Source organism: Oncorhynchus gorbuscha, linkage group LG02 (genome assembly GCF_021184085.1).
Source record: "Oncorhynchus gorbuscha isolate QuinsamMale2020 ecotype Even-year linkage group LG02, OgorEven_v1.0, whole genome shotgun sequence".
In the NCBI taxonomy this organism is placed as follows: domain Eukaryota; kingdom Metazoa; phylum Chordata; class Actinopteri; order Salmoniformes; family Salmonidae; genus Oncorhynchus; species Oncorhynchus gorbuscha.
In genome coordinates, this window is record NC_060174.1 from 16,106,390 (window position 1) to 16,128,804 (window position 22,415).

The 22,415-nt window shown below is 41.4% G+C and overlaps 3 protein-coding genes and 1 non-coding gene across 4 annotated transcripts; 3 read left to right on the plus strand and 1 right to left on the minus strand.

Moving 5' to 3' along the window:
- The first annotated feature begins 985 nt into the window (after positions 1–985).
- On the plus strand, positions 986–8,668 carry LOC123991354 (lipoamide acyltransferase component of branched-chain alpha-keto acid dehydrogenase complex, mitochondrial-like). The gene is made up of 11 exons (XM_046292863.1): positions 986–1,113; positions 1,764–1,890; positions 2,243–2,318; positions 2,486–2,667; positions 2,912–3,039; positions 3,535–3,787; positions 3,918–4,084; positions 4,870–4,947; positions 5,191–5,382; positions 5,616–5,687; positions 7,525–8,668. Exons 1-11 carry the CDS (start codon positions 1,069–1,071, stop codon positions 7,690–7,692), a joined length of 1,488 nt encoding a protein of 495 aa, XP_046148819.1. The 5' UTR covers positions 986–1,068; the 3' UTR covers positions 7,693–8,668.
- Positions 7,292–7,424, plus strand: LOC124015819. Its single transcript, XR_006835219.1, has one exon. It is a non-coding gene; the product is annotated as a small nucleolar RNA SNORD94 (small nucleolar RNA).
- A 1,961-nt stretch (positions 8,669–10,629) lies between the features above and the next one.
- Positions 10,630–15,901, plus strand: lrrc39 (leucine rich repeat containing 39). The gene is made up of 8 exons (XM_046302409.1): positions 10,630–11,012; positions 11,180–11,285; positions 11,432–11,588; positions 11,810–11,946; positions 12,392–12,537; positions 12,641–12,793; positions 13,046–13,224; positions 13,612–15,901. Exons 1-8 carry the CDS (start codon positions 10,891–10,893, stop codon positions 13,683–13,685), a joined length of 1,074 nt encoding a protein of 357 aa, XP_046158365.1. The 5' UTR covers positions 10,630–10,890; the 3' UTR covers positions 13,686–15,901.
- trmt13 (tRNA methyltransferase 13 homolog) lies at positions 12,935–22,412 on the minus strand. Its single transcript, XM_046302397.1, has 11 exons — positions 22,203–22,412; positions 18,068–18,117; positions 17,900–17,966; positions 16,366–16,428; positions 16,144–16,213; positions 15,948–16,054; positions 15,691–15,858; positions 15,496–15,568; positions 15,053–15,127; positions 14,449–14,872; positions 12,935–14,306 (listed from the first exon to the last, which is right to left on the minus strand). The coding sequence occupies exons 1-11, from the start codon at positions 22,335–22,337 to the stop codon at positions 14,132–14,134; spliced, it is 1,407 nt and encodes a 468-aa protein (XP_046158353.1). The 5' UTR covers positions 22,338–22,412; the 3' UTR covers positions 12,935–14,131.
- Positions 22,413–22,415: the final 3 nt, after the last annotated feature.

Below are 22,415 nucleotides of genomic sequence, written 5' to 3' on the forward strand. Positions count from 1 at the left end.
ATTAACCCCATTAACATCGCCTCAAGTAATGTTGTAACACAGACACAGAGTGTGAGATGGAACGAGTTGGATTTTGGCCGATATTCGGCACATTTTCTCGTCGATGAAACATTTTTATTTCAAAATCGTTTTTTCTATCCCAAAACTAAAATCTGTTATGAACAGAGTGGACTAAGTTTTTTACCGTTTGCAGAACTTTTAAAAATCGCGTTGCTTAGAAGGAGTGCAAAGGCGAATGTAGTTTCTGCACAGGCACACTTCACATAATATGTGTTCCCTACCGGAAATTTGCAGATATATGTTGGAACGCGCCAATAGGATCTCGCTAGCTTGTGCTTGAATCTGCCCACCTCATTGCTTTTTCTGCCCACTATGACTCTTTATTCCCATTGAACACAATAGGCTGTGGTCTATCTTGGTTTAGTTGTAAAACTCTTTGGCTGAAGCATCCGTTTAGAACTTTTTCTCACTCCCAACTATGGTAGTGAGAGGCAGTCCAGTCACGGGTTACTTAGCTCAGTAAATACATGTATGTTCCTTAAACTAGAATATGTTAAAATCACAGTGCACTTAGTTTTATAGACTTGACGAGAAATTCACGAGGGAGGCGTTCCCGTATTGAAATATGCAAATATATGCTACAACGCGCCAATGGGATCTCGCTAGCTCGTGCTTGGCTTTTCCCACGTCCATGCTTGTTCTGCCCGCTATGAATAATATGCTCCCACTGTAAACGACACATATGAACTATTTTGGATTAGTTAGACATATATTTGGTTGTACTGCGTATGTGTTATGGATAATGAATGTATTATCAACATCCCCTCAAATAAAGTGTTAAGGAACTTTCTTAGTGAATCAAACAGCCAAGGTAAATGGAACACCAATTTAGTTATTTTGACTGGACTAGCAGTCCAGAATATACTAGTGGACCACTAGTCCAGTCAAAACTGACTTGTTTTCTATTTAGGAGCGGACAATCCCTTCACGCTGCCCTATTTGTGATTGATCTGCGATTGGCCATTGAAAGGGGTGTGCATTGTCCGTCAGATCCGAAAGAAAACAAAGATGGCGGCATTTACTAGAGGCTCATTCACATTTATGAGACGCTTGGTATGTTTATTTGAGTTTTTCCAAATGTTAATCCCCACCTGAAAACTTTGCATAAATAGTTGATGATGCACAAGTATCATACGTTTAGAAAACCTGCCACTATACCTCCATATAGAGACTTTACCTATGCAGCTGCTAGCAAACAAGCTACCTAGCTGAATGGCTAACGTTAGTGAACTAGTCTACACTACGGTGGGATTGAAATTAAATATTTCGACATTGCTTTGTATTGACAAAAAATGCTATTTGCTCGCTACTACTAGCCCAAATATGTAGCTAGCCAACAAATTGACTCAAACTCTTGACGTTGTGTGTGATGACAGAATTGAACATGAATGCCAATGGTTACAATGTCTTTTCAACAAGTTTCCAGTTAACGTTAGATAAAGTAACTTCGATAAACAATTTAGCCATGAATGGCTACAACACTTTGGTATTGACGATTTAACTTTGTTGGATGTTAAATTGGTTAGATATTAAATAACTTAACTTGCTTTGCATCTAGTTAACTTTTTATAGCTACCCAACAGTCATGCTATATAATAACTAAAGATGCTGTGTATAGAAGTAGCGAGCTCCCGCAGTGTCCAACCCCATCAAATTAATGGTAATGACATGGATCTCTTTATTGTCAATGTTTATCATCCCAGATTTTGGAACACCGGCACAAGCGTTGCTGCTCCAGGGTCCAAACTGGCCGACCAGACTACACCCTCCATCCCCATTCTGTCTTCATCCCTCAGCTGTGCAGCACTAGGTTTTTTCGCACAAGTTATGGTGAGTAGGCTTCTGCACTAACAGTATATTCCAACTGAGGCGTGTTCTTTTTGCAGGGCCCGGTGCTGGGGGGTGGGTTTGCTTTTTTTTTAGACCATTCCCTTGGTCCTTAAATTAAATCTCCAACCACCCGGGCATTGTACCATTCAAAGCGAACTAGCCCAATAAGTAAGAACGCTGTTGACAGTGTACACACAGGCTGTAAACAATCAATCTTACAGGTTCAAATTATGTTAAAAATATTTTATTTTAAATCAGTTCTATTACAACAGATGTCATAGACATAAGGCTATGTGGAAGTTATAGGCTAAATAATTAATGTTGTTTTAATGATCACTTGTTCTTTTTACAGTCACACCAGGACCAATTCTGCCATTCAAACTTTCAGATATTGGTGAGGGCATCATGGAGGTGACGGTGAAGGAATGGTATGTTTTCAAAATATGGTACACCACTTTTTTATGAATTAGGTTTTTATAAGAGTTGCCACTAGAAGGCACACAAGTTCAATTATTACAGGGCTTTGCTGCTCCAAGATTTGCTGCTCCAAGATACATATTTTGTTAGGGTTCCATGTCTCTTTCTCTTCCCATAGGTATGTAAAGGAGGGAGACAAGGTGTCTCAGTTTGACAGCATCTGTGAGGTACAGAGTGACAAGGCATCTGTTACCATCACAAGTCGCTATGACGGTGTCATTAAAAAGCTCTACTATGAGGTGGATGCTACAGCCTTAGTGGGCACAGCGCTGGTGGATATCGAGACAGAGTCCGGTCCGGGTAGGTAGGGCACCAACACTAGAGTAATGGGAATCTCCCAACTTCTTATGTATGAAGTCGCTGACAGTGAACATTTTCAGAACAGTTGGAACTGGAAACATTGAAGCCATTTCCTTTACCTTTTTATATTACCGTTCATCATAAAAATACAAATGTAGAAACACAACAGAATATCTGGAAGTCCGAAAACAACATTGACTCCCAATGGTTGGTGGTGATGGTGACTTTGTGGTCAATCTTTCAGAGGTGGCCCATGAGGAGGATGTTGTGGAGACCCCGGCAATGTCACACGATGAGCACACACACCAGGAAATCAAGGGACACAAGACCCAGGCCACCCCTGCAGTCCGTCGTTTAGCTATGGAGAACAATGTGAGTTATTAAAACATACACACACTGTCAACACAAAGTATAGCAGCACACTGCCCCTTTAACCAGTGGTACCAATGGTCATCCTAGAGAGCTAATAGGTGTGCAGGATTTTGTGGATGTCCACTAGGGCTGGGAATTGCCAGGGACCATATGATGTTATCACGATACCAAGGTGCTGATATGTATTGCAATATGATGTTCCAAACATATTGCTCACTGTATGTTCTACTACAGAGAGACAAGAGAGCATGAGAAAATGAGTTTTGATCAGTCAGGAAAATAACTGCTGAAAACATGGTGTCTCACTGTTTAAAAAGCGCCAACTACAGCTATCTACAGTAAAAATATATATAAAACAAATAAATAACATTGCGATATGTAAGTGTATCGACCCCCACCACACTAATGTCCACCTGTCTGGCCTTTTACCTCATTGCCACTCCCCATTATTCCTTTACCTCATGTTCACCTGTCTGTCTCATTACTCCTTCTCAGATAAAGCTGAGTGAAGTGGTCGGAACGGGGAGAGACGGACGGATCCTCAAAGAGGACATCCTCAACTTCCTGGCCAAACAGACAGGGGCCATCTTACCCCTGACCCCATTCCACGAGATTCAGCCTCCACTTCCCACAGCATCCGCCCCCTCTTCGGGTGTCAAGCCCAAGGCGAAGTTCCCACCAAGTGTTCCGCTCCCTGCAATCTCCAGGCCTGTCTTCTCGGGCACGGACAGCACTGAGCCCCTGAAAGGTAGAGGCAGTTTTACAGAGATGGTTAATGCTTCCAGTAAATGTATTTGCTTTCTGGGATACATCTCTGATTCAGTTAATAATCACTATGGGTGATCCCTTTTTCCCATTGTAATCCTTGGAATGACCAGGTTTCCACAAAGCGATGGTAAAGACCATGACTGCCGCCTTGAAAATTCCCCACTTTGGGTACTGTGATGAGGTGAACCTGACCAGGCTGGTACAGCTGCGCAAGGAGCTGAAGGGCCTGTCAGAGGCTCGTGGTGTCAAGCTCAGCTACATGCCCTTCTTCATCAAGGTGAACTTTGACTCCTGACATAATATAATGATGTTGTGAGGTGACATTTGGGTGTCAAGCTGCCCCTGAACAAGGCAGTTAAACCACTGTTCCTAGGTCGTCATTGAAAATAAGAATTTGTTCTTAACCGACTTGCCAAGTTAAATAAACTTTTAACACCAGAAGCCATTTAATTTCTCATAATAATAATAATATGTCATTTGGCATGGGTGGTCATAAACTGACATGAGCTTATAACACTCATTCCAATGTCATAACAATCATGCCAAATAAAGTGTTATAGTGAGGTGGCAAGGTGGCACTATAACACATTATTTGGCATGATTGTTATGACATTGGAATGAGTGTTATAAGCTCATGTCAGTTTATGACCACCCATGCCAAATTACTTATTATTATTATGACAAATTAAACGGCTTAAATGGCTTCTGTTATGTCTGGAGAGCAACCTCACTGCAACAGGTGTCATAAGTCTCATGATGCAGTGGGATGCATCATGCCATTTTTAAAAGTTTATTTAACTAGGCAAGTCCGTTAAGAACAAATTCTTATTTTCAATGAAGGCCTAGGAACAGTGGGTTAACTGCCTTGTTCAGGGGCAGAACGACAGATTTTTACCTTGTCAGCTCAGGGATTCGATCTTGCAAACTTCCCGGTTATTAGTCCGATGCTCTAACCACTAGACTACCTGCCGCCCCATACCATACCAAAAGGACTATGTTGGAGGATTTGGAGAAATAGTCTGTTTGCTGTGATGGTGATAAATATCTTGTCTGTTTGAGCAGGCTGCTTCTCTGGGCCTACTCCGTTTCCCCATCCTCAACGCCTCGGTGGACGAGGCTGTTCAGAACATCACCTACAAGGTAAGGCTGCCGGAAGGTCCCCCAGCTCTAGATATTGCAGTGTTATTATAGATAATGACGCATCAAAATATTAAAATACATTGTGTATTTGTGCTTGATCACGGCGAGCACAATTCTGGACGGTAGAAATAGAAGCAATCATTAACATGAACATGAAGAGTGTTTAAACTTCTCAAACCCCCCCCCGTCGAAAAGATTGAGAACCCAAACTGGGTCAGCTTCTTTTTCGTCTCCTCCAACCAGGTGTCCCACAACATTGGCCTGGCCATGGACACGAGCCGGGGTCTGCTGGTACCCAATGTGAAGAATGTGCAGATGCTGAGTGTGTTTGAGATTGCCGTGGAGCTCAACCGCATGCAGACTCTGGGCGCCACGGGCCAGCTGGGCACGGCCGACCTCACAGGAGGCACCTTCACCCTCTCCAACATCGGCTCGGTGAGAGGGGGTGGGGTTTGGGGGCCTTGGGAGAAACTAATGCTAAAGCTCGGAGGATGCGCTTGTTAAGTAATACTCATAAATCAAACTGGTTGGGCTTTGTGGTATTCATCTAGTAATGCTTATTTGAATAGTAATTGACTGCTAGCTACTGCATTATTTGTTTCCTATGCTTGCATGGGTCGCTTGTTCAGTATTTACATGTCATGTATCTGTGTATTCCCTTGAATCAGATTGGAGGCACGTATGCAAAGCCAGTGATTTTGCCTTCAGAGGTGGCGATTGGCGCTCTGGGAAAGATCCAGGTTTGTGAATCCTAAATGACTTTATCAGCTACAGTTGAAGTCTGAAGTTTACATACACCTTAGCCAAATACGTTTAAACTCGGTAGTCCTCAATTCTTGACATTTAATCCCAGTAAAAATTCCCTGTTTTAGGTCAGTTAGGATCACCACTTTATTTTAAGAATGTGAAATGTCAGAATAATAGCAGAGCGAATGATTTATTTCAGCTTTTATTTCTTTAATCACATTCCCAGTGGCTCAGAAGTTTACATACTCAATTAGTATTTGGTAGCATTGCCTTTTAATTGTTTAACTTGGATCAAATGTTCCGGGTAGCCTTCCACAAACTTCCCACAATAAGTTGGGTGAATTTTGGCCAATTCCTGTAACTGAGTCAGGTTTGTCGGCCTCCTTGCTCGCACGCGCTTTTTCAGTTCTGCCCACAAATCTTCTATGGGATTGAGGCTTTGTGTTGACCACTCCAATACCTTGACTTTGTTGTCCTTAAGCCATTTTGCCACAACTTTGGAAGTATGCTTGGGGTCATTGTCCATTTGGAAGACCCATTTGCGACCAAGCTTCAACTGATGTCTTGAGATGTTGCTTCAATACATCCAAATAATTTTCCCTCATGATGCCATCTATTTTGTGAAGTGCACCAGTCCCTCCTGGAGCAAAGCACCGCCACAAAATGATGCTGCCACACCCGTGCTTCACGGTTGGGATGGTGTTTTTCTGCTTGCAAGCCCCCCCCCCCTGGTCATTATGGCCAAACAGTTCTATTTTTGTTTCATCAGACCAGAGGACATTTCTTCAAAAAGTACGATCTTTGTCCCCATGTGCAGTTGCAAACCGTAGTCTGGCTTTTTTATGGTGGTTTTGGAGCTGTGGCTTCTTCCTTGCTGAGTGGCCTTTCAGGTTATGTCGATATAGGACTCGTTTTACCGTGGCTATAGATACTTTTGTACCTGTTCCCTCCAGCTTCTTCACAAGGTCCTTTGCTGTTGTTCTAGGATTGATTTGCACTTTTCGCACCAAAGTACGTTCATCTCTAGGAGACAGAATGCGTCTCCTTCCTGAGCGGTGTGACGGCTGTGTGGTCCCATGGTGTTTATACTTGCGTACTATTGTTTGTACAGATGAAATTGCTCCCAAGGATGAACCAGACTTGTGGAGGTTTACAACTTTTTCTTGGCTGAGGTCTTCGCTGATTTCTTTTGATTTTTACTATGATGTCAAGCAAAGAGGCACTGAGTTTGAAGATAGGCCTTGAAATACATCCACAGGGTACACCTTCAAATGACTCAAATTACGTCATTTACACGATCAGAAGCTTCTAAAGCCATGACATTTTCTGGAATTTTCCAAGCTGTTTAAAGACACAGTCAACTTAGTGTTTGTTAACTTCTGACCCACTGGCATTGTGATACATTGAATTATAAGGGAAATAATCTGTGCGTTAACAATTGTTGGAAAAATTACTTGTCACGCACAAAGTAGATGTCCTAACCGACTTACCAAAACTATAGTTTAATAAGAAATTTGTGGAGTGGTTGAAAAACAAGTTTTAATGACTCCAACCTAAGAGTATGTAAACTTCGAACTTCAACTCTATGTTGTCCATGATGGCTATGGTGAGAAGCACAGGGGTACGGAACTCGGCTGATAATGGGAGCTGAGTGTTGGTTTTTAGCTCAGTGGGTATGTGTCTGGCTGACTGGGAGGTGCAGACACGATACAGATGCCTGACTGAGCCTCATGACTCTCTGTACTTGTTACATTATATTTATTTGGTGGTTATGTATGTCTTGATTGCTTTATGAATAATAATCTCCTGACATGTTCATGCCCCTTTCAGGTCCTGCCGAGGTTTAACTCAAGGGACGAGGTGGTGAAAGCTCACATCATGAATGTCAGCTGGTCGGCAGACCACCGGATCATCGACGGGGCCACAATGGCGCGGTTCTCGAACCTGTGGACGGACTACCTGGAGAACCCAGCATCAATGGTCCTGGACCTAAAATGAGCCTGCGGCACCATGGACGGCCTCCTCTGAATGCAGCTCTGAGACGCAAAACCAGTCACCATGATTATGTGAAAATGGTCTACTGTACTCTGACTCTCTGGGTAGTCACATTGACTGGGTGTTACTTGTCCCCATACTGCTCCCGTCTCCTTGGCCTTCCAAAACCTTTCTTCCTCAGAATATGAATGGCTGCACATGCCACAGACACTACAAGTTACCTACTACTCAACATTGTGAAACTAATATCAAGTTGCAGGCTGTTTTATCTTTGTGTGTTGCCTTAGTTTTATTTCTCTCTTCCGGTTGCCTTACTGACATAGGATGGTTAGGAACAGTAGCGCTTTTTGCTGAATGTTGGAAAACAGACCTTTAGTAAACCTACTCTATTTCTGAAATACTGTATGGCTCTGTAAAAAAAGGCCCTGCACCTTTAAGGGTATTGGTGCCGAAACCAGGGAATAACCTTAAAGGTGCAAGGGCTTGTCTTTATTTTTTTTATGGCCCCACAAATTCCCTCAGCAACACTAGAAAGCTCTTTTCAAGAGTGTGTGATTTAGTGATTCCCCTTGAAAAGCATCATTGCACAACACGCACTTGTGAGTGTACACATCTGCTATGAGTGGACATAAGGCTCCTACAATTGTTAAGTTTGATAAATGTATCTGTTAGTCTGCTTTTATTGCTGTCAGATAATGTATTGCTTTAAAAATTATGGTTGGAAGTGAACACCTAGTGTAGGATTTTGGGGAATGTGTACTGTGATCTCTCTGTACTTAAGGGAGATTGTATTATTTGACGGGACAGGAGAAATGCCAGACTGACTCGACAACCACTGTTCTTTCTGATAGTGTGAATCCTGAAAACAAGTTTAATACATTTAATGTGTAAAGCTTTGTTCTTGTGTTGTGAATTATATGTTCCCCAAAACTCGTGAAGCTCATTATTTTGGCAAAATAAAGCCTTTCATTTATCTATATCACGTGTCAATCTCATTCTATGAATGAAGGGCAGAGGGTCTGCGGGTTCTCTCTTAATCGATCTACAGCTATGTCAGCTCAATTTGGAAATGACCTTAGTTTCTGTAACGTTTCGTCAATACAGATTGAACAGAGTCCTAGGTTTTCATTGAAAGGAAAAAAACAGCAGACACTAGGACAGGGATCAACTATACTGAAATAAAATATAAATGCAACAATTTCAAAGGTTTTACTGAGTTACAGTACATAAGGAAATCTGTCAATTTCAATAAATGCATTAGGCCCTGATCTATGGATATCACATGACTGGGCAAAGGTACGGGCCTGGGAGGGCATAGGGGAGCCAGGCCCAGCCAATGAGTTTATCTCAACAAAAGGGCTTTATTACAGACCGAAATACCCCCTGCTCAGACGATTCCGCAGTTGAAGAAGAGGGATGTGAAGGTCCTGGGCTGGCGTGGTTACACGGGGTCTGCAGTTGTGACGATGGTTGGACGTACAGCCAAATTCTCTAAAATGACGAAGATGGCTTATGGTAGAGAAATTAAACAAATTTTCTGGCAACAGCTCTGGTGGACTGTCCTGCAGTCAGCATGCTGATTGCATGCTCCCTCAAAACTTGAGACATCTGTGGCATTGTGTTGTGAAACAAAACTGCACATTTTAGAGTGCCATTTTATTGTCCCCTGCACAAGGTGCACCTGTGTAATGATCATGCTGTTTAATCAGCTTCTTGATATACCACACCTGTCAGCTGAATGGATTATCTTGGCAAAGGAGAAATGCTCGCTAACAGGGATGTAAACAAATATGTACACAACATTTGAAAGAAATTAGCTTCTTGTGCATATGGAACATTTCTGGAATCTTTTAGTTTAGCTCATGAAACATGGGACCAACATTTTACATGTTGCGTTCATTTTTTTGTTCAGTATTGATTCAGCCGTGGGACAATTTTGTTCTTGAACAGAATTGCTAATAATTTGTAATCCTACAAATTTACCACAAGAAGCCCAAACATACAATATGTGACTGAACCATAATGTGTAACCTTGCTTAGATTTGTATACGAGCACATATCTCTATGTTGGGAATCATTTGGAACAGTATTTAAAAATTAAAAGCACAATTTTGCTGGTGTTTTTAGAGTATTTTTGTCCAACAATAATGAAATAATGTTTTTTTTTTTTTTTTTTTTTGGGGGGTGCAAATCTGGTCCGAACCTTGCACCAGGCCCTCCATGGAATGAGTTTGACTGCCCTTATCTATAGGAACTGAAAAGTTGTCACCAAACCTGAAAGTAAAGCATGGGAGAGAAGTACAGGTTGAACATTTCCAGTATTTATTTATGGCTATTAAAAGGTCTATAGATCACATAGGTCTACAGTCTATTTAAAATGTAACCATCTTTCCATTGACCATTGCTCAATCTTTTAGTCTGTCTTTCAGATTTTGAAACAAATAGAGCTGATCCTAAATTACTCTTATTTCACTCCCTGTTAAACAGAGGACAAACATGTTGCATGGACATTGAAGGTTTTCCACCACAAACTATTTCACTCTATTCTTTCTACCATCTCCTGAAGGTATGTGTTGTCAGGGGAGACAGAAGTCCATGTGCCAAGTTTAGCATGTGACCACCAACACTATTTTCAGTGTTCTACCCCTGACTAAAATTAGACCTCCTCTAGGGTCACGTTTCATCACCAGTGACAGACATGGGAAGAGGTCTATTGCTACTCTGTTACAAGATTTTCAAAGCAAAGAAGTTATTCCATCAACACAATGGAATACACTGAAGAGATTTGTGAGGAATTCATTACAAGGGTTTTCTTGAAGCAAATTTGTCCAATCTAGAAAGTACTATTTTACCATTTCTTACAGGACTACTACAGCTGTGCTCCAATCGGTTTTTAACTCGCACATTGTGTTCGTGCTTCCCTGAACTTTACAGTCTATTTTTGTCAATTATGTGAAAGAGTAATCTCCTCTTGATATGGAAGATGAATGAAGATCCAAATAAAAAACAGGCTACATAATCTTATGTTATCAATCATCATTATGAGTGAGTTTCCTTCTGCAGTCAATACATCTGAGCAGAGAATTTCCTGCATCTGTCCTTGTCTAGCTAATTAAGGGAAGCAGTGATCAACCAGACTCCAGTCCTGTTTTGAGTTTAGACATTTTTGGGAGCTGTTTGAACAGTTGGTGTAGAGTCACCATGACCGGGGTGGCAGTGTGCAGTGGCTCCGTCAGCTCTATCAAGTCCCTTTGGGAGACTAGAATTAAGAAAACGAAACAAGATCTGCAGAAGCAACAAGAACAACGGGCCGGTGTAGGTAGGTGAGTGATATTTATCCTTCATCATCTTAATAGAAAGTGAATGAGACCAAACTCATTGAGATAACTTGGACCTGTCTATGACGTATTGCTCTACACCAATTTGTAAGTCGCTCTGGATAAGAGCGTCTGCTAAATGACTTAAAAGTAAATGTAAATCTATACCAAAGGGTGAGACATAACTGGGAAGATCGGATTATACTGGCCAAGCTGAAAGAGAAGGTGGTGACAGAGGAAGGACGTGTCATTTTAAGGATAGAGAAAGAAGAATGGAAGGTACCTTCCGTCATCTTAACTCTATGCCGTATGATTGTCATCAAAATAGAACAGCAAGTGTTTTTACACAAACTCTACTTTTGGGGAAAATTGACAAGCATAGCACCAGATAACATTTTTTTATGTTGAATACTCTTCTTTGACAGACTTTGCCTCAAGCCTTGGTTCACTTTCCTCAACTCATGGAGTGGCAGCTTCACAGGGTTGGACTACAGACAATCCCCCGCTTCGTTTCCAGCTTTGAGAATCTGCTTGTTCTTGACCTGTCCCGAAATGCCATCACAGAGATCCCAAAAGAGATTGGTCAGTAAACCAGTTACATGTAACATCCCCTCAATGAATGTAATCACAGACGCTGCCCACTGGGCACACACTGGTTGAATCAAAGTAGTGTCCACTTAATTTCATTGAAAGTATGTTGAACCAACATGGAATAGACATTGAATTGACGTCTGTGCCCAGTGGGTGATGACTTGTGCTTCATGTCAGAACACATTACCTACTGTGTAGCTTTCCCTCTCTAGGTAAACTGACCAGGCTAAGGGAGCTGCTGGTGAGCTACAATAGAGTGCAAAGTGTTCCAGAAGAACTGGGCTGTTGTGAGAACCTGGAGAAACTGGAGCTGGCAATGAACAGGGACCTTGACGAGCTGCCTTCAGAGGTACCCAACATGGCATGATTGTTGGTTTAACGTTAAAGGGAAACTAAACCATTTTTCAACTTCATATTCATTCTCTCCAGCACCACCCCACCATCAACATATGTGAAAATTGTGCTTTTTTATGTGCTGTAATTAAAAGGATATAGGAATTTAAGTATTTCCAATGACATCATCGGTGTGCATCGTGTGATTTTGACCAGTTGTGAGTAGGCATTGCCTACTAATTTGTTGATGTCATTGGAACACTTATCTTCCTCAATATTTTACTACAAAACATAGAAACGTTCCATTTTCACATATGTTGATGTTGGGGTGGTTCTGGAGATGATGAATATGAAGTAGTGTTTAAAAAAATATATATATTCCTTTATTGGAACCTTCTAGGTACATTATGATTCATGTGCTTGTCCCTCACTGTGCTAATTTCCCGTTCTGTTGTCCTCAGATTAGCAACCTGAAGAAGCTTTGCCACTTGGATCTCTCCATGAACCAGTTCACAGAGATCCCAGAGAGTGTGGTGAGTCTGCCTGCCCTGGAATGGTTGGATATGGGTGGAAATCGGCTGCAGAGTTTACCACATGACATCCACAGGTAGGCTTACACACATCTACCATAACCATATATCCAAGCACAGCATTTCGATAGAAATACACAAGAGAAAAAAACTACATACATATGTGCTTGCTCTGTCCAGAATGGAGAAGCTGCATACTATGTGGCTGCAGAGGAACGAACTGGAGTTCCTGCCTGACAACATCTGTTACATGCGAAGCCTGGACACGCTGGTGCTTAGCAACAATAAGCTACATGACATTCCCTCAATGATGGAGGACATGAACAACCTCAGGTGAGTGCCATGTCTAGGGATGGGAGCTATTGGTTGTTTTGGGGATGAGTGGGCTGTAGACAAACAAATGTATTGGCCCAGATCGGCAACAATTAACTTAATAAAAGCGGGTAAACGAATACGTAAGCCATGAGTCATTAATTGTATTTCCAAAAGCTTTATATTCATATTAAAACTAGCAAAAGATTTCCATCAATGTATTTTATATCAAAACAAATTAATCTTCATTCATCATGTTCGCTATACTTGCAGGTTTGTGAATTTCAGAGACAACCCTCTAACATATGAAGTGGAGCTGCCAGCTGCCCCGAATAAATCTGAGGATGAGGAAGAGGATGACAGAGAGATGTTTGGCCGAGATTTCATGCGCGTCTACTGCCAGGAGGCACGGAAAAGAGTTAACGCCATGCTAAATATGCATCGTGTAAATCGTATGTACCAACAAATATGTACTTGAACTGTATGGTGACCTGTTGACTAATAGCAGGGTAAGCTGACATATTATTGAAAAGTTTATTCAAGTTTAATCCACGCAGAAAAACAAAGTAGGCAAACAAGCTAACGGTACCACTCCCAGTCCCAAGAGGTGAGAAAAGTCCTCAAGTCATCCACCTAACGTTACGTTCTGTACGGTGCCATCTAGTGCAGTTTGACTCACTAGCTAGCTTCCAAAGACACGTTGTCATTTGCTGACTACTATGAATATTTATGATATTACTAATTGTTCCTGGAACAAATCGTGCCAAAAGGTATTTGCATTTTTGTAGACCCCGGAATTGCTCTTTAATGATACTGTCCTTTTGAAATGTCTGTTTCAGCACCGGAGTCAAACTACACCTCAGAACTAAATGTGACCCTTGAAGCTGTGGCAGAATCTGCACTGTTACTGTGACCTACTGTAGCAGTCATTCATGTTGGCCTCTGTCGGTTCCTGCCTTGTCTGTTGTGGACAAAGTCTCGTCTTCCATGTGGTGACTGCCTGGTCTTGTCAAGCATGTCCTTTTAAGCATTTCTTTCTCTTTTTGGGAAATCTAACTTGTCAAATCCACTTAATTTCCTGGACATTTTAAAAATACATTTACAAAAATTAAATGACTAAACTTTAAATGGAATTGACTCCAACCATAGTCTTGTCTGCTATGTCCTGAGCTTTTTGCCTTGTTAACAGTCTGTTTTCTTCTGTTACCAGTGTAATGTTTTCTGTAACTGCAAACAGGTTTCATGCTTTCTTGGGCTTAAAAAAAAAGAGGAAAAGTATCAAGATAAATAGCACTGCTCAAAATAGAGAGTTGTGCTGCCCGTGCACCGTGCAGGTTGCACTGTCAATGGAATTTATTTTCACCGCGAGGCGGGAAGTGCAGTCAGCAACACGTTTTCTAGAGAAACATCTGAGCTGGTGTAGTAGAGTAGGCGGGAGTCAAATCCCTTCTGCTGCAGGAAGTGAACCCTGCCCTGGTCAATCAGCAGCTTGCACAGGCGTCCTATGTGTTCACGGTCCTCAGCATTCAACACTCTAATAGCACAGAAGAAGAAAAAAGATGAAGCAATTGAGGTTTATGTTGGACACAATGTGACGACAGGTCTTCAGTCTATGTTACAATGACTATGCAACATGGGTGAAATGTATGTCTCTACAGCTCAATGGCAATACTCACCCTTCCAAGCTGTCTAGTTCAGCCTCTTCTGTCGCCTCATGCTCCTCTTCCTCAAATGTTTGGTCAGTTTGACCTTGTGGTGGAGAGGTCTGTCTCGCTTGTCTCGAGCCACAGGTCGCCCAACTTGACATGCGCAGGAAGGCAGCGAACTCAGAGGCACCAAGTCCTTTCTCCTTGAAGAACTCCTTGCCTACATAATGCCTCCAGTCACAGCGGTGGTGGCAGCACAAGGCGATGGCCACCCCACCCACCCTCAGGTCCTGGCCGGCAGCTGTCTCCCCTGCCACCCTGGGAATGGGCTGAAGCTCCGGTCCTGTAGACTCTCCAGGCTGCTGCTGGAGCTTTGAGCGCTTGCTGGGTGGCTGATCTTTGATCCCATGGGGCGCAGTCTCTGAGCTGCCCAGTAGGCATTGAAGAGCAAGGTCTATTCAGTGTGGTGGAGGTTAATGAGTAAGGAGTGACTCAAAGACGCATTAATCAATAACTATTCTTTTTGGAATCACTTCTATGTTGCCTTTCAAAATTCAACACCATTCAAGATTCCAGTACAAGATCTTTCCCCCCGGTGAGACCTAGTACTCAGAGATGTAGTGCCTGGTCTTACCTGTTGCTGCGCCACACAAGTGTTTGCCCACTCCAACCACTGGAAGTCCCTTTTCTTGGAGGAGAGGAACTTTACCTAAAGGCAAATAACAGGAAAAGGTTTCAGAAAAGCTCAACGTGCCTGCTAATGCTTTGTTCAATTCTTAAATCAACTATGTACTTGGCTGTACAAGTTCTTCTAATCTTCATAATATATAAGTGTGCTTTTCAGGCAATTTGTCAGTGCCAACTTGTGTTTGAAGGGTGATCCCATCGGGTACATTTTTAGAGGGTGTGGCATCTCTCTCACTGTGTTGAAAAGTATAATCCACTTCACCTCCAGAAAACACTAACAGGGTAGGGTGTCTGTTTGTGATGATGTATTTTACATGATAACTGATTGACTGTTTAATGTGAATAAATATTATTCAAATTAAAATGTGTCTTTTAAATGTAGTTACTTACGCAAATCAAGGTGCTGAATATCCACTTGTAGTCTTTCAAATTTGGTATCAGAATTCTGATGTTTGCCATCTACCTGAATGAGAATGAATTGGGGGGACAATTACTTAACAGTGAAGATGTGTGCACAGCCAAATATATCACTTTATGTATAAACGGGTTGAAAGATAAAACATAGCTTAACAGGTGGTGTTATACTTTAAAACGAGCGCTTGATCTTTCCACAAGCAGGAAATGGATGTCGTCATAGGCTTTCAGAGCGACATGGATCCAGTGGGAAAGCTTGCCTTTCCCTGCACCAAACTCAACAAAACACCTGTTAGGTCCAAGCAGGTGCAAATCCTCCATGTTTCCTAAAAGGGACGCCTTTTAAAACAGGCAAATCATACATTAATTTATATTGAAAGATAATGTATATAAATGAATGCAAATCATGTGAGATTAAATTAAAGTACCTGTTGCTTCAGGTGTTTGAATGCAGAGTCCCCATTCTTTGGATCATTCAAAGCTTCATGGAGAGCAGGGTGAGATTGTATATTTTCTTCATGTTTGCATTTGAACCCTGCAGAAACATTGGGGGCTCATACATTAAGCACCACATTGGATTAATCATGTTCAGCATGTCAGTGAATGCTGTTAGGTATTGCTTACCTTTGACGGCAGTCTTCAGTTTTTTTATGAGCAGGTTCAACTCTGCTTTGCTGCGATCTGATAAAGGTACCTAAATAAAAGTGAATCATGTAAGTATGGCCTTAATCATGGTGTCTCTCTATTGTAGGTAATGTCAGCATCTTTCTAAGGTTCTGCTCATAAGACATACACCCAGTTTCTCGTATATAATGTCACTTTAGTGACTCAATGCTGTGACATTACCTCATCTTTGAGGGTGTCCTCAACAATGGCTGGTCCAGCATTAATATCTTGCACATAGAACAGCTACATTTGCATAGGAGAAAGAAAGATTAATCAATTTAGGCTAATAGAAGGGACATTTAGGCCAATGTATTTGAGATACCTGGGTATGTATTCTCATAATTACACTGAACAAATGGGGAATACAGATATGCATCTGTTGGTCACAGATACCTTTAAAAAAAAGTAGGGTTATGGATCAGAAAACCAGTCAGTATCTAGTGTGACCACCTCATGCAGCTTAACATATCTTCTTTGCATAGAGTTGATAATATATAATAATAATAATATATGCCATTTAGCAGACGCTTTTATCCAAAGCGACTTACAGTCATGTGTGCATACATTCTACGTATGGGTGGTCCCGGGGATCGAACCCACTACCCTGGCGTTACAAGCGCCATGCTCTACCAACTGAGCTACAGAAGGACCAGAAGGCTGTTGATTGTGGCCTGTGGAATGTTGTCCCACTCCTCTTCAATTGCTGCGTGAAGTTGCTGGATATTGGCGGGAACTGGAACGCGCTACCGTACACGTTGACCCAGAGCATCCCAAACATGCTCAATGGGTGACATGTCTGGTAAGTATGCAGGCCATGGAAGAACGGCCATTTTCATCTTCCATGAAAATGTGTACTTTTCCTTGCGACATAGGGCCGTGCTTTTTCAAGCTGAAACATGAGGTGATGTCGGCTGATGAATGGCACGACAATGGGCCTCAGGATCTCGTCACGGTATCTGTGCATTCAAATTGCCATCGATAAAATGCAATTGTGTTCGTTGTCCGTAGCTTATGCCTGCCCCTACCATAACCTCACTGCCAACATGGGGCACTCTGTTCACAACACTGACATCAGCAAACAGCTCACTCACACGACGCCATCTGCCCGGTACAGTTGAAACTGGGATTCATCCATGAACAGCACACTTCTCGAGTGTACCAGTGGCCATTGAAGGTGAGCATTTGCCCACTAAAAGCATTTACGACGTCAAACTCGAGTCAGGTCAAAACTCTGGTGAGGACAACGAGCATGCAGATGAGATTCCCTGAGACGGTTTCTGACAAATTGTGCAGAAATTCATCTCAGAAAATCCTGCAAGTGAAGAAGCCGGATGTTGGAGGTCTAGGGCTGGCGTGGTTACGGTTGTGAGGCAGGTTGGCCTCACAACTGACAAATTCTCTAAAACAACGTCGGAGGTGGCTTATGGTAGGGAAATAAACATGAAATTCTCTGGCAACAGCTCTGGTGGACATTCCTGCAGTCAGCATGCCAATTACACCCTACCTCAAAACTTGAGACATCTGTGTTGTGTGACAAAACGACATGTTTTAGTGGCCTTTTTTGCTCACTAACGGATTTGTGCACAAAATCTGAGAGAAATAAGCTTTTGTGAGTTGGAAAAATTTCTGGGATCATTTATTTCAGCTCATGAAACATGGGACCAACACTTTACATGTTGTGTTTATATTTTTGTTCAGTGTATATTCAACTTACAGGTTTGGGTTTCTCTCTGGAGTTGCACTTCTTCAGATGTTTTGCTAAAAGATCTTCGAATACAGTACTACAAAGACAGATGAAATCATAGATTTAGAGGTTCTCCTGAAATGGTACAATTTACCTTTTTAAAATTCGGGATTTTGTCTCTCCCAAGTGCCAACTTACTGTTTTGGATCCAGAGGACATGGTATTCTTTTTTTCTCACAGTCCTTTTCCTAAACACAGCACAAGAGGAGAAGTTGCAATATGAAACATATATCACTCCTAATAGCTAGGTTTTCATCCAATTGGCGGCAGAATTTCATGTGTATATTCAAAAATCAGCATAAAAACATATGAGATAGGTTTCCATCAAATGTACAAAGGTGCAGAGAAAAGGCTCTGCGTGATGACGTAATGCACATAAAAATACCTTTTGCTGTTAAATTCCATGTACCAAATATAAAATACAAGTTAAATGGGTTTCCATCGCATTTTCAACTCTACTGATGGTTTTAAAAAAAGTGGCTCTAGCCAAAAGAATGCAGATACAGTATTGAGCGGTTAGCTAGAGCGCATCTATAGCCTATATCATGAGATTATTATGGACAAAAGAGCAAGAATATTTGTATTTGTCAAACGGCAGCCTAGTATCAATGATCATGTCACCTGAATAAAACCCTGCGTATTTAATAGAAAGGAGAATCAAGCTCATCACCTTGCACTTTCACTACCCTGTGAAGGTCATCATCATTTATTTCATCTGTATCCTAATAAACAGCATGCTTTCCAGACGAGTTGTAGGAGGACCACAAGTCATCACGTGATTCCAATTGTACTTTGATATGTTATTATATCCATATTTGCGAATAAAAGCATTTCCACCAACATTTCTCGCATAATTAATTTTACAGACACAAAAAGATATCTTGTCTAGCAAATTTTGTTTTGTAGACATTTGGAAAGTTCAAATTTCTTTCCCATTTCCATCAGGCCGGTCATAAAAAAAGGTACTATACTCGCATTAAAAAAGGGTAGTGAGGTCTGCACAACGCATCACCGGGGGCAAACTACCTGCCCTCCAGGACACCTACACCACCCGATGTCACAGGAAGGCCATAAAGATCATCAAGGACAACAACCACCCGAGCCACTGCCTGTTCACCCCGCTATCATCCAGAAGGCGAGGTCAGTACAGGTGAATCAAAGCTGGGACCGAGAGACTGAAAAACAGCTTCTATCTCAAGGCCATCACTGTTAAACAGCCACATTGAGTGGCTGCTGCCAACACACTGACTCAACTCCAGCCACTTTAATAATGGGAATGGATGGAAATTGATGGAAAATATATCACTAGCCACTTTAAACAATGCTACTTAATATAATGTTTACATACCCTACATTATTCATCTCATATGTATATGTATATACCGTACTCTATCATCTACTGCATCTTTATGTAATACACATATCACTAGCCACTTTAAACTATGCCACTTTGTTTACACACCCTACATTACTCATCTCATATGTATATACTGTACTCGATACCATCTACTGCATCTTGCCTATGCCGTTCTGTACCATCACTCATTCATATATCTTTATGTACATATTCTTTATCCCTTTACACTTGTGTGTATAAGGTAGTAGTTTTGGAATGGTTAGGTTAGATTACTCGTTGGTTATTACTGCATTGTCCGAACTAGAAGCACAAGCATTTCACTACACTCGCATTAACATCTGCTAACCATGTGTATGTGACAAATAAATTATATATTTTTAAATTATGTCAATTAGCCTATCAGAAGCTTCTAAAGCCATGACATCTTTTTCTGGAATTTTCCAAGCTGTTTAAAGGCACAGTCAACTTGCTGTATGTAAACTTCTGACCCACTGGAATTGTGACACAGTAAAATAATCTGTCTGTAAACAATTGTTGGAAAAATTACTTGTGTCATGCACAAAGTAGATGTCCTAACCGACTTGCAAAACTATAGTTAACAAAACATTTGTGGAGTGTTTGAAAAAAAAGTTTTAATGACTCCAACCTAAGTGTATGTAATCTTCCGACTTCAACTGTAACTATATAGCTAGGTGTCATCTAAATTAACCCTAATTTATAAAACAGTTCTTATTTGATTAATGGTGGTCAGACCAATCTATGTGGAGCTAGCCACAATAGGAATTAGCCACAGTAGTGGACTTTGCAGTTAGCCTTCAAAATAAAATATGTAATTGACAGTGATGCAAATGAATACAAATTGTAGAAGTATGCCATAATTGAATCGATCATGCAAAACGAGGTTGGAATGTTATATAAAGTCAAAAGACAACAATTTGTTAATTTGACAAAAATCTGTTAATCATACTGGATGTATTATACTTTATAATTGCATTGGGGGCATACTTATTTCACTGTACAGCCTTACTGAAACAACTGTGAATTGAGCCTCATTTATTGTCAACCTATGTTTATTGTACAGTATTCCAGAGGAAAAACAATACTGCGTGGATGGTTTGGAGTCTGATAACTTTGGGAAAAAATATATTGGGTATTGAGTAGACTGATACCCCATTTCATTGATGCCCAATCCTTAGGTAAAGCTGTACAGTGAAATATTAATATCAATACACAATTGGCTGACTGGGGAGGTGATTTCACAGTCACAGTTCTGTGATAAGAGCTACAATGCTAATATTTGTGTAAACTCTTCCCAGTTGTCTTCTGTGGGTATCACTTTCAAAGGGTTACTTTTACTTTGAAGGCAAATCACAAATGCCACGATTGTGCCTAATACTTATTGTGGCTAGCTTCACAACATATAACCTGGTCCAGTCGAGCCTCACTAGCCAGATGAAGCTAGCTGGCTGCTTATAACATTAGCTTTGGGCAGCAGGGTTCGTGGCTTGTTTGCAGACTTGTTTGTACAGCTTTGACAGTACTACTGATAGTAGTGGTGGAGCTTGGCTTGCATGTGCAAATTGAGAACACACAGCATTCTATAATAGAACTGTGTTATTTGACAAGTGTCAAATTAAAAGCTTATTTAACACAAAGTGTTATTTGACGTGTGTCTTTTTTGACACGCCAAGACCCAAACGATGTTCCATAGTATGTCGTGAAGCTCAGAGCAGTGACGCTATTGCACATGTAATACAACATTTTTTGTGGCGTCATTATGTCATATAGGTATGTACGTCAGCTTTCACATCGGCGTTATATAGACATCGGGCGGATACCGACGTTGGCATTTTTAGCTAATATCTGATTCCGATATCTTCACCGATATATCGTGCATCCCTAATTTGAACCGATTACTTTAAAATCATACACAGACAATGTTATAAAGATAATTTTGTCGCTAATGCCGGCCTGCAGTACCTTGGTCAGCATTCAATTTGAGTTACTCCATGAGAGGTGGCAGCACTGAGCTGGCCTGCAACATCACTTCCTAGAGCAGGGATCATCAACTAGGTTCAGCCGCGGGCCGTTTTTTTCTATGACTCGATGGTCAGGCCGGAACATAACTACAAATAATTTGTAAATTGCAATTTGACCGCAAGAATCCCATATAGATCATTTCAAAACTTGCTTACATTTGTATACAAACACGTTTCTCTCTGTGTGTGAATACTTGGGAATATATTTCCTAAATGAAAATCACTTGAAGCTGATTTCCTGGTGTTTTTAGTCTTTTATGCTTAGAAAAGTTGTGGGGACAAATAAAAACCTCCTGCATGCCAAATTTGGACTGCGGAACACCAGTTGAGGAAACTTGTCCTAGAGTAACTCAAACTGTACATGCAACGTTTCCAAAAACTCCTCCATGTAGTAAGATGGTGACATGCTGAAATGACTTCCTGATAATCAAATGTGCCACTGAGCATTCTCATTGGAAACAATGGGGTGATGGCTTCATCCATGTTTTTTTTACAGTCTAGTTCACGTTCTAGTCGGAACTAGGAAACTCGGGAATTTGGTTGTAGTTATCCACGTGCTGCATCTAACATTTGAGGTCCCTAGTTCCGACTGGCACATGAACGCGGCATTTGATTCATCCATATTTTGTTAGTCTATGGCCGAATCGATGTAGTCGGAGATTAATTCCACTTCGCCTGGTCTCTGCATCACTCCGTTGGTGGAGTTAATTTGAAACTTCATTCACCATGGAGTGAAGTTTAGTCAGCTATCTTCAGTTGCCATAACAGTAACCTACACAAATCCCCCACGTTCAGGGGGTAGTTTATGGGGCTAGCCGTGGCTGGGAATATTTTGACAGTTGTGTCAAACAGTGTGGTGGTGTCCTGCTCTACTTACCGCATTAGCATGTTCCCCACAATATGCTTTTCCACTTCCAACTATCATTTTGCAGTATCGTTTTTTCTTTTCCACGTAAAAAGCACATCTTCCAGGCAGAGGTGCAGACACGCCGTCCGTGGTGGGGACCTCCATGTTTACTACTTCCGTATAGTTACCACGTCATCCAACTACAGTACCATAGAATGGGGACGCGTTCCAGGTGGTCTACAT

What these genes read in the sequence shown, in the direction of transcription:
- LOC123991354 (XM_046292863.1), top strand. Translation starts at nt 1,069, where the DNA reads ATGGCGGCATTTACTAGAGGCTCATTCACATTTATGAGACGCTTG. An exon ending in CGAGACAGAGTCCGGTCCGG is followed by an intron (nt 2,668 to 2,911) that starts GTAGGTAGGGCA and finishes TCAATCTTTCAG; the next exon opens with AGGTGGCCCATGAGGAGGAT. An exon ending in GCGCTCTGGGAAAGATCCAG is followed by an intron (nt 5,688 to 7,524) that starts GTTTGTGAATCC and finishes TGCCCCTTTCAG; the next exon opens with GTCCTGCCGAGGTTTAACTC.
- lrrc39 (XM_046302409.1), top strand. Translation starts at nt 10,891, where the DNA reads ATGACCGGGGTGGCAGTGTGCAGTGGCTCCGTCAGCTCTATCAAGTCC. An exon ending in CAACGGGCCGGTGTAGGTAG is followed by an intron (nt 11,013 to 11,179) that starts GTGAGTGATATT and finishes TCTATACCAAAG; the next exon opens with GGTGAGACATAACTGGGAAG. An exon ending in AAATATGCATCGTGTAAATC is followed by an intron (nt 13,225 to 13,611) that starts GTATGTACCAAC and finishes TGTCTGTTTCAG; the next exon opens with CACCGGAGTCAAACTACACC.
- trmt13 (XM_046302397.1), bottom strand. Translation starts at nt 22,337, where the DNA reads ATGGAGGTCCCCACCACGGACGGCGTGTCTGCACCTCTGCCTGGAAGA. An exon ending in CCAGAGAGAAACCCAAACCT is followed by an intron (nt 16,429 to 17,899) that starts GTAAGTTGAATA and finishes ATGCAAATGTAG; the next exon opens with CTGTTCTATGTGCAAGATAT. An exon ending in AGGACACCCTCAAAGATGAG is followed by an intron (nt 16,214 to 16,365) that starts GTAATGTCACAG and finishes ACTTTTATTTAG; the next exon opens with GTACCTTTATCAGATCGCAG.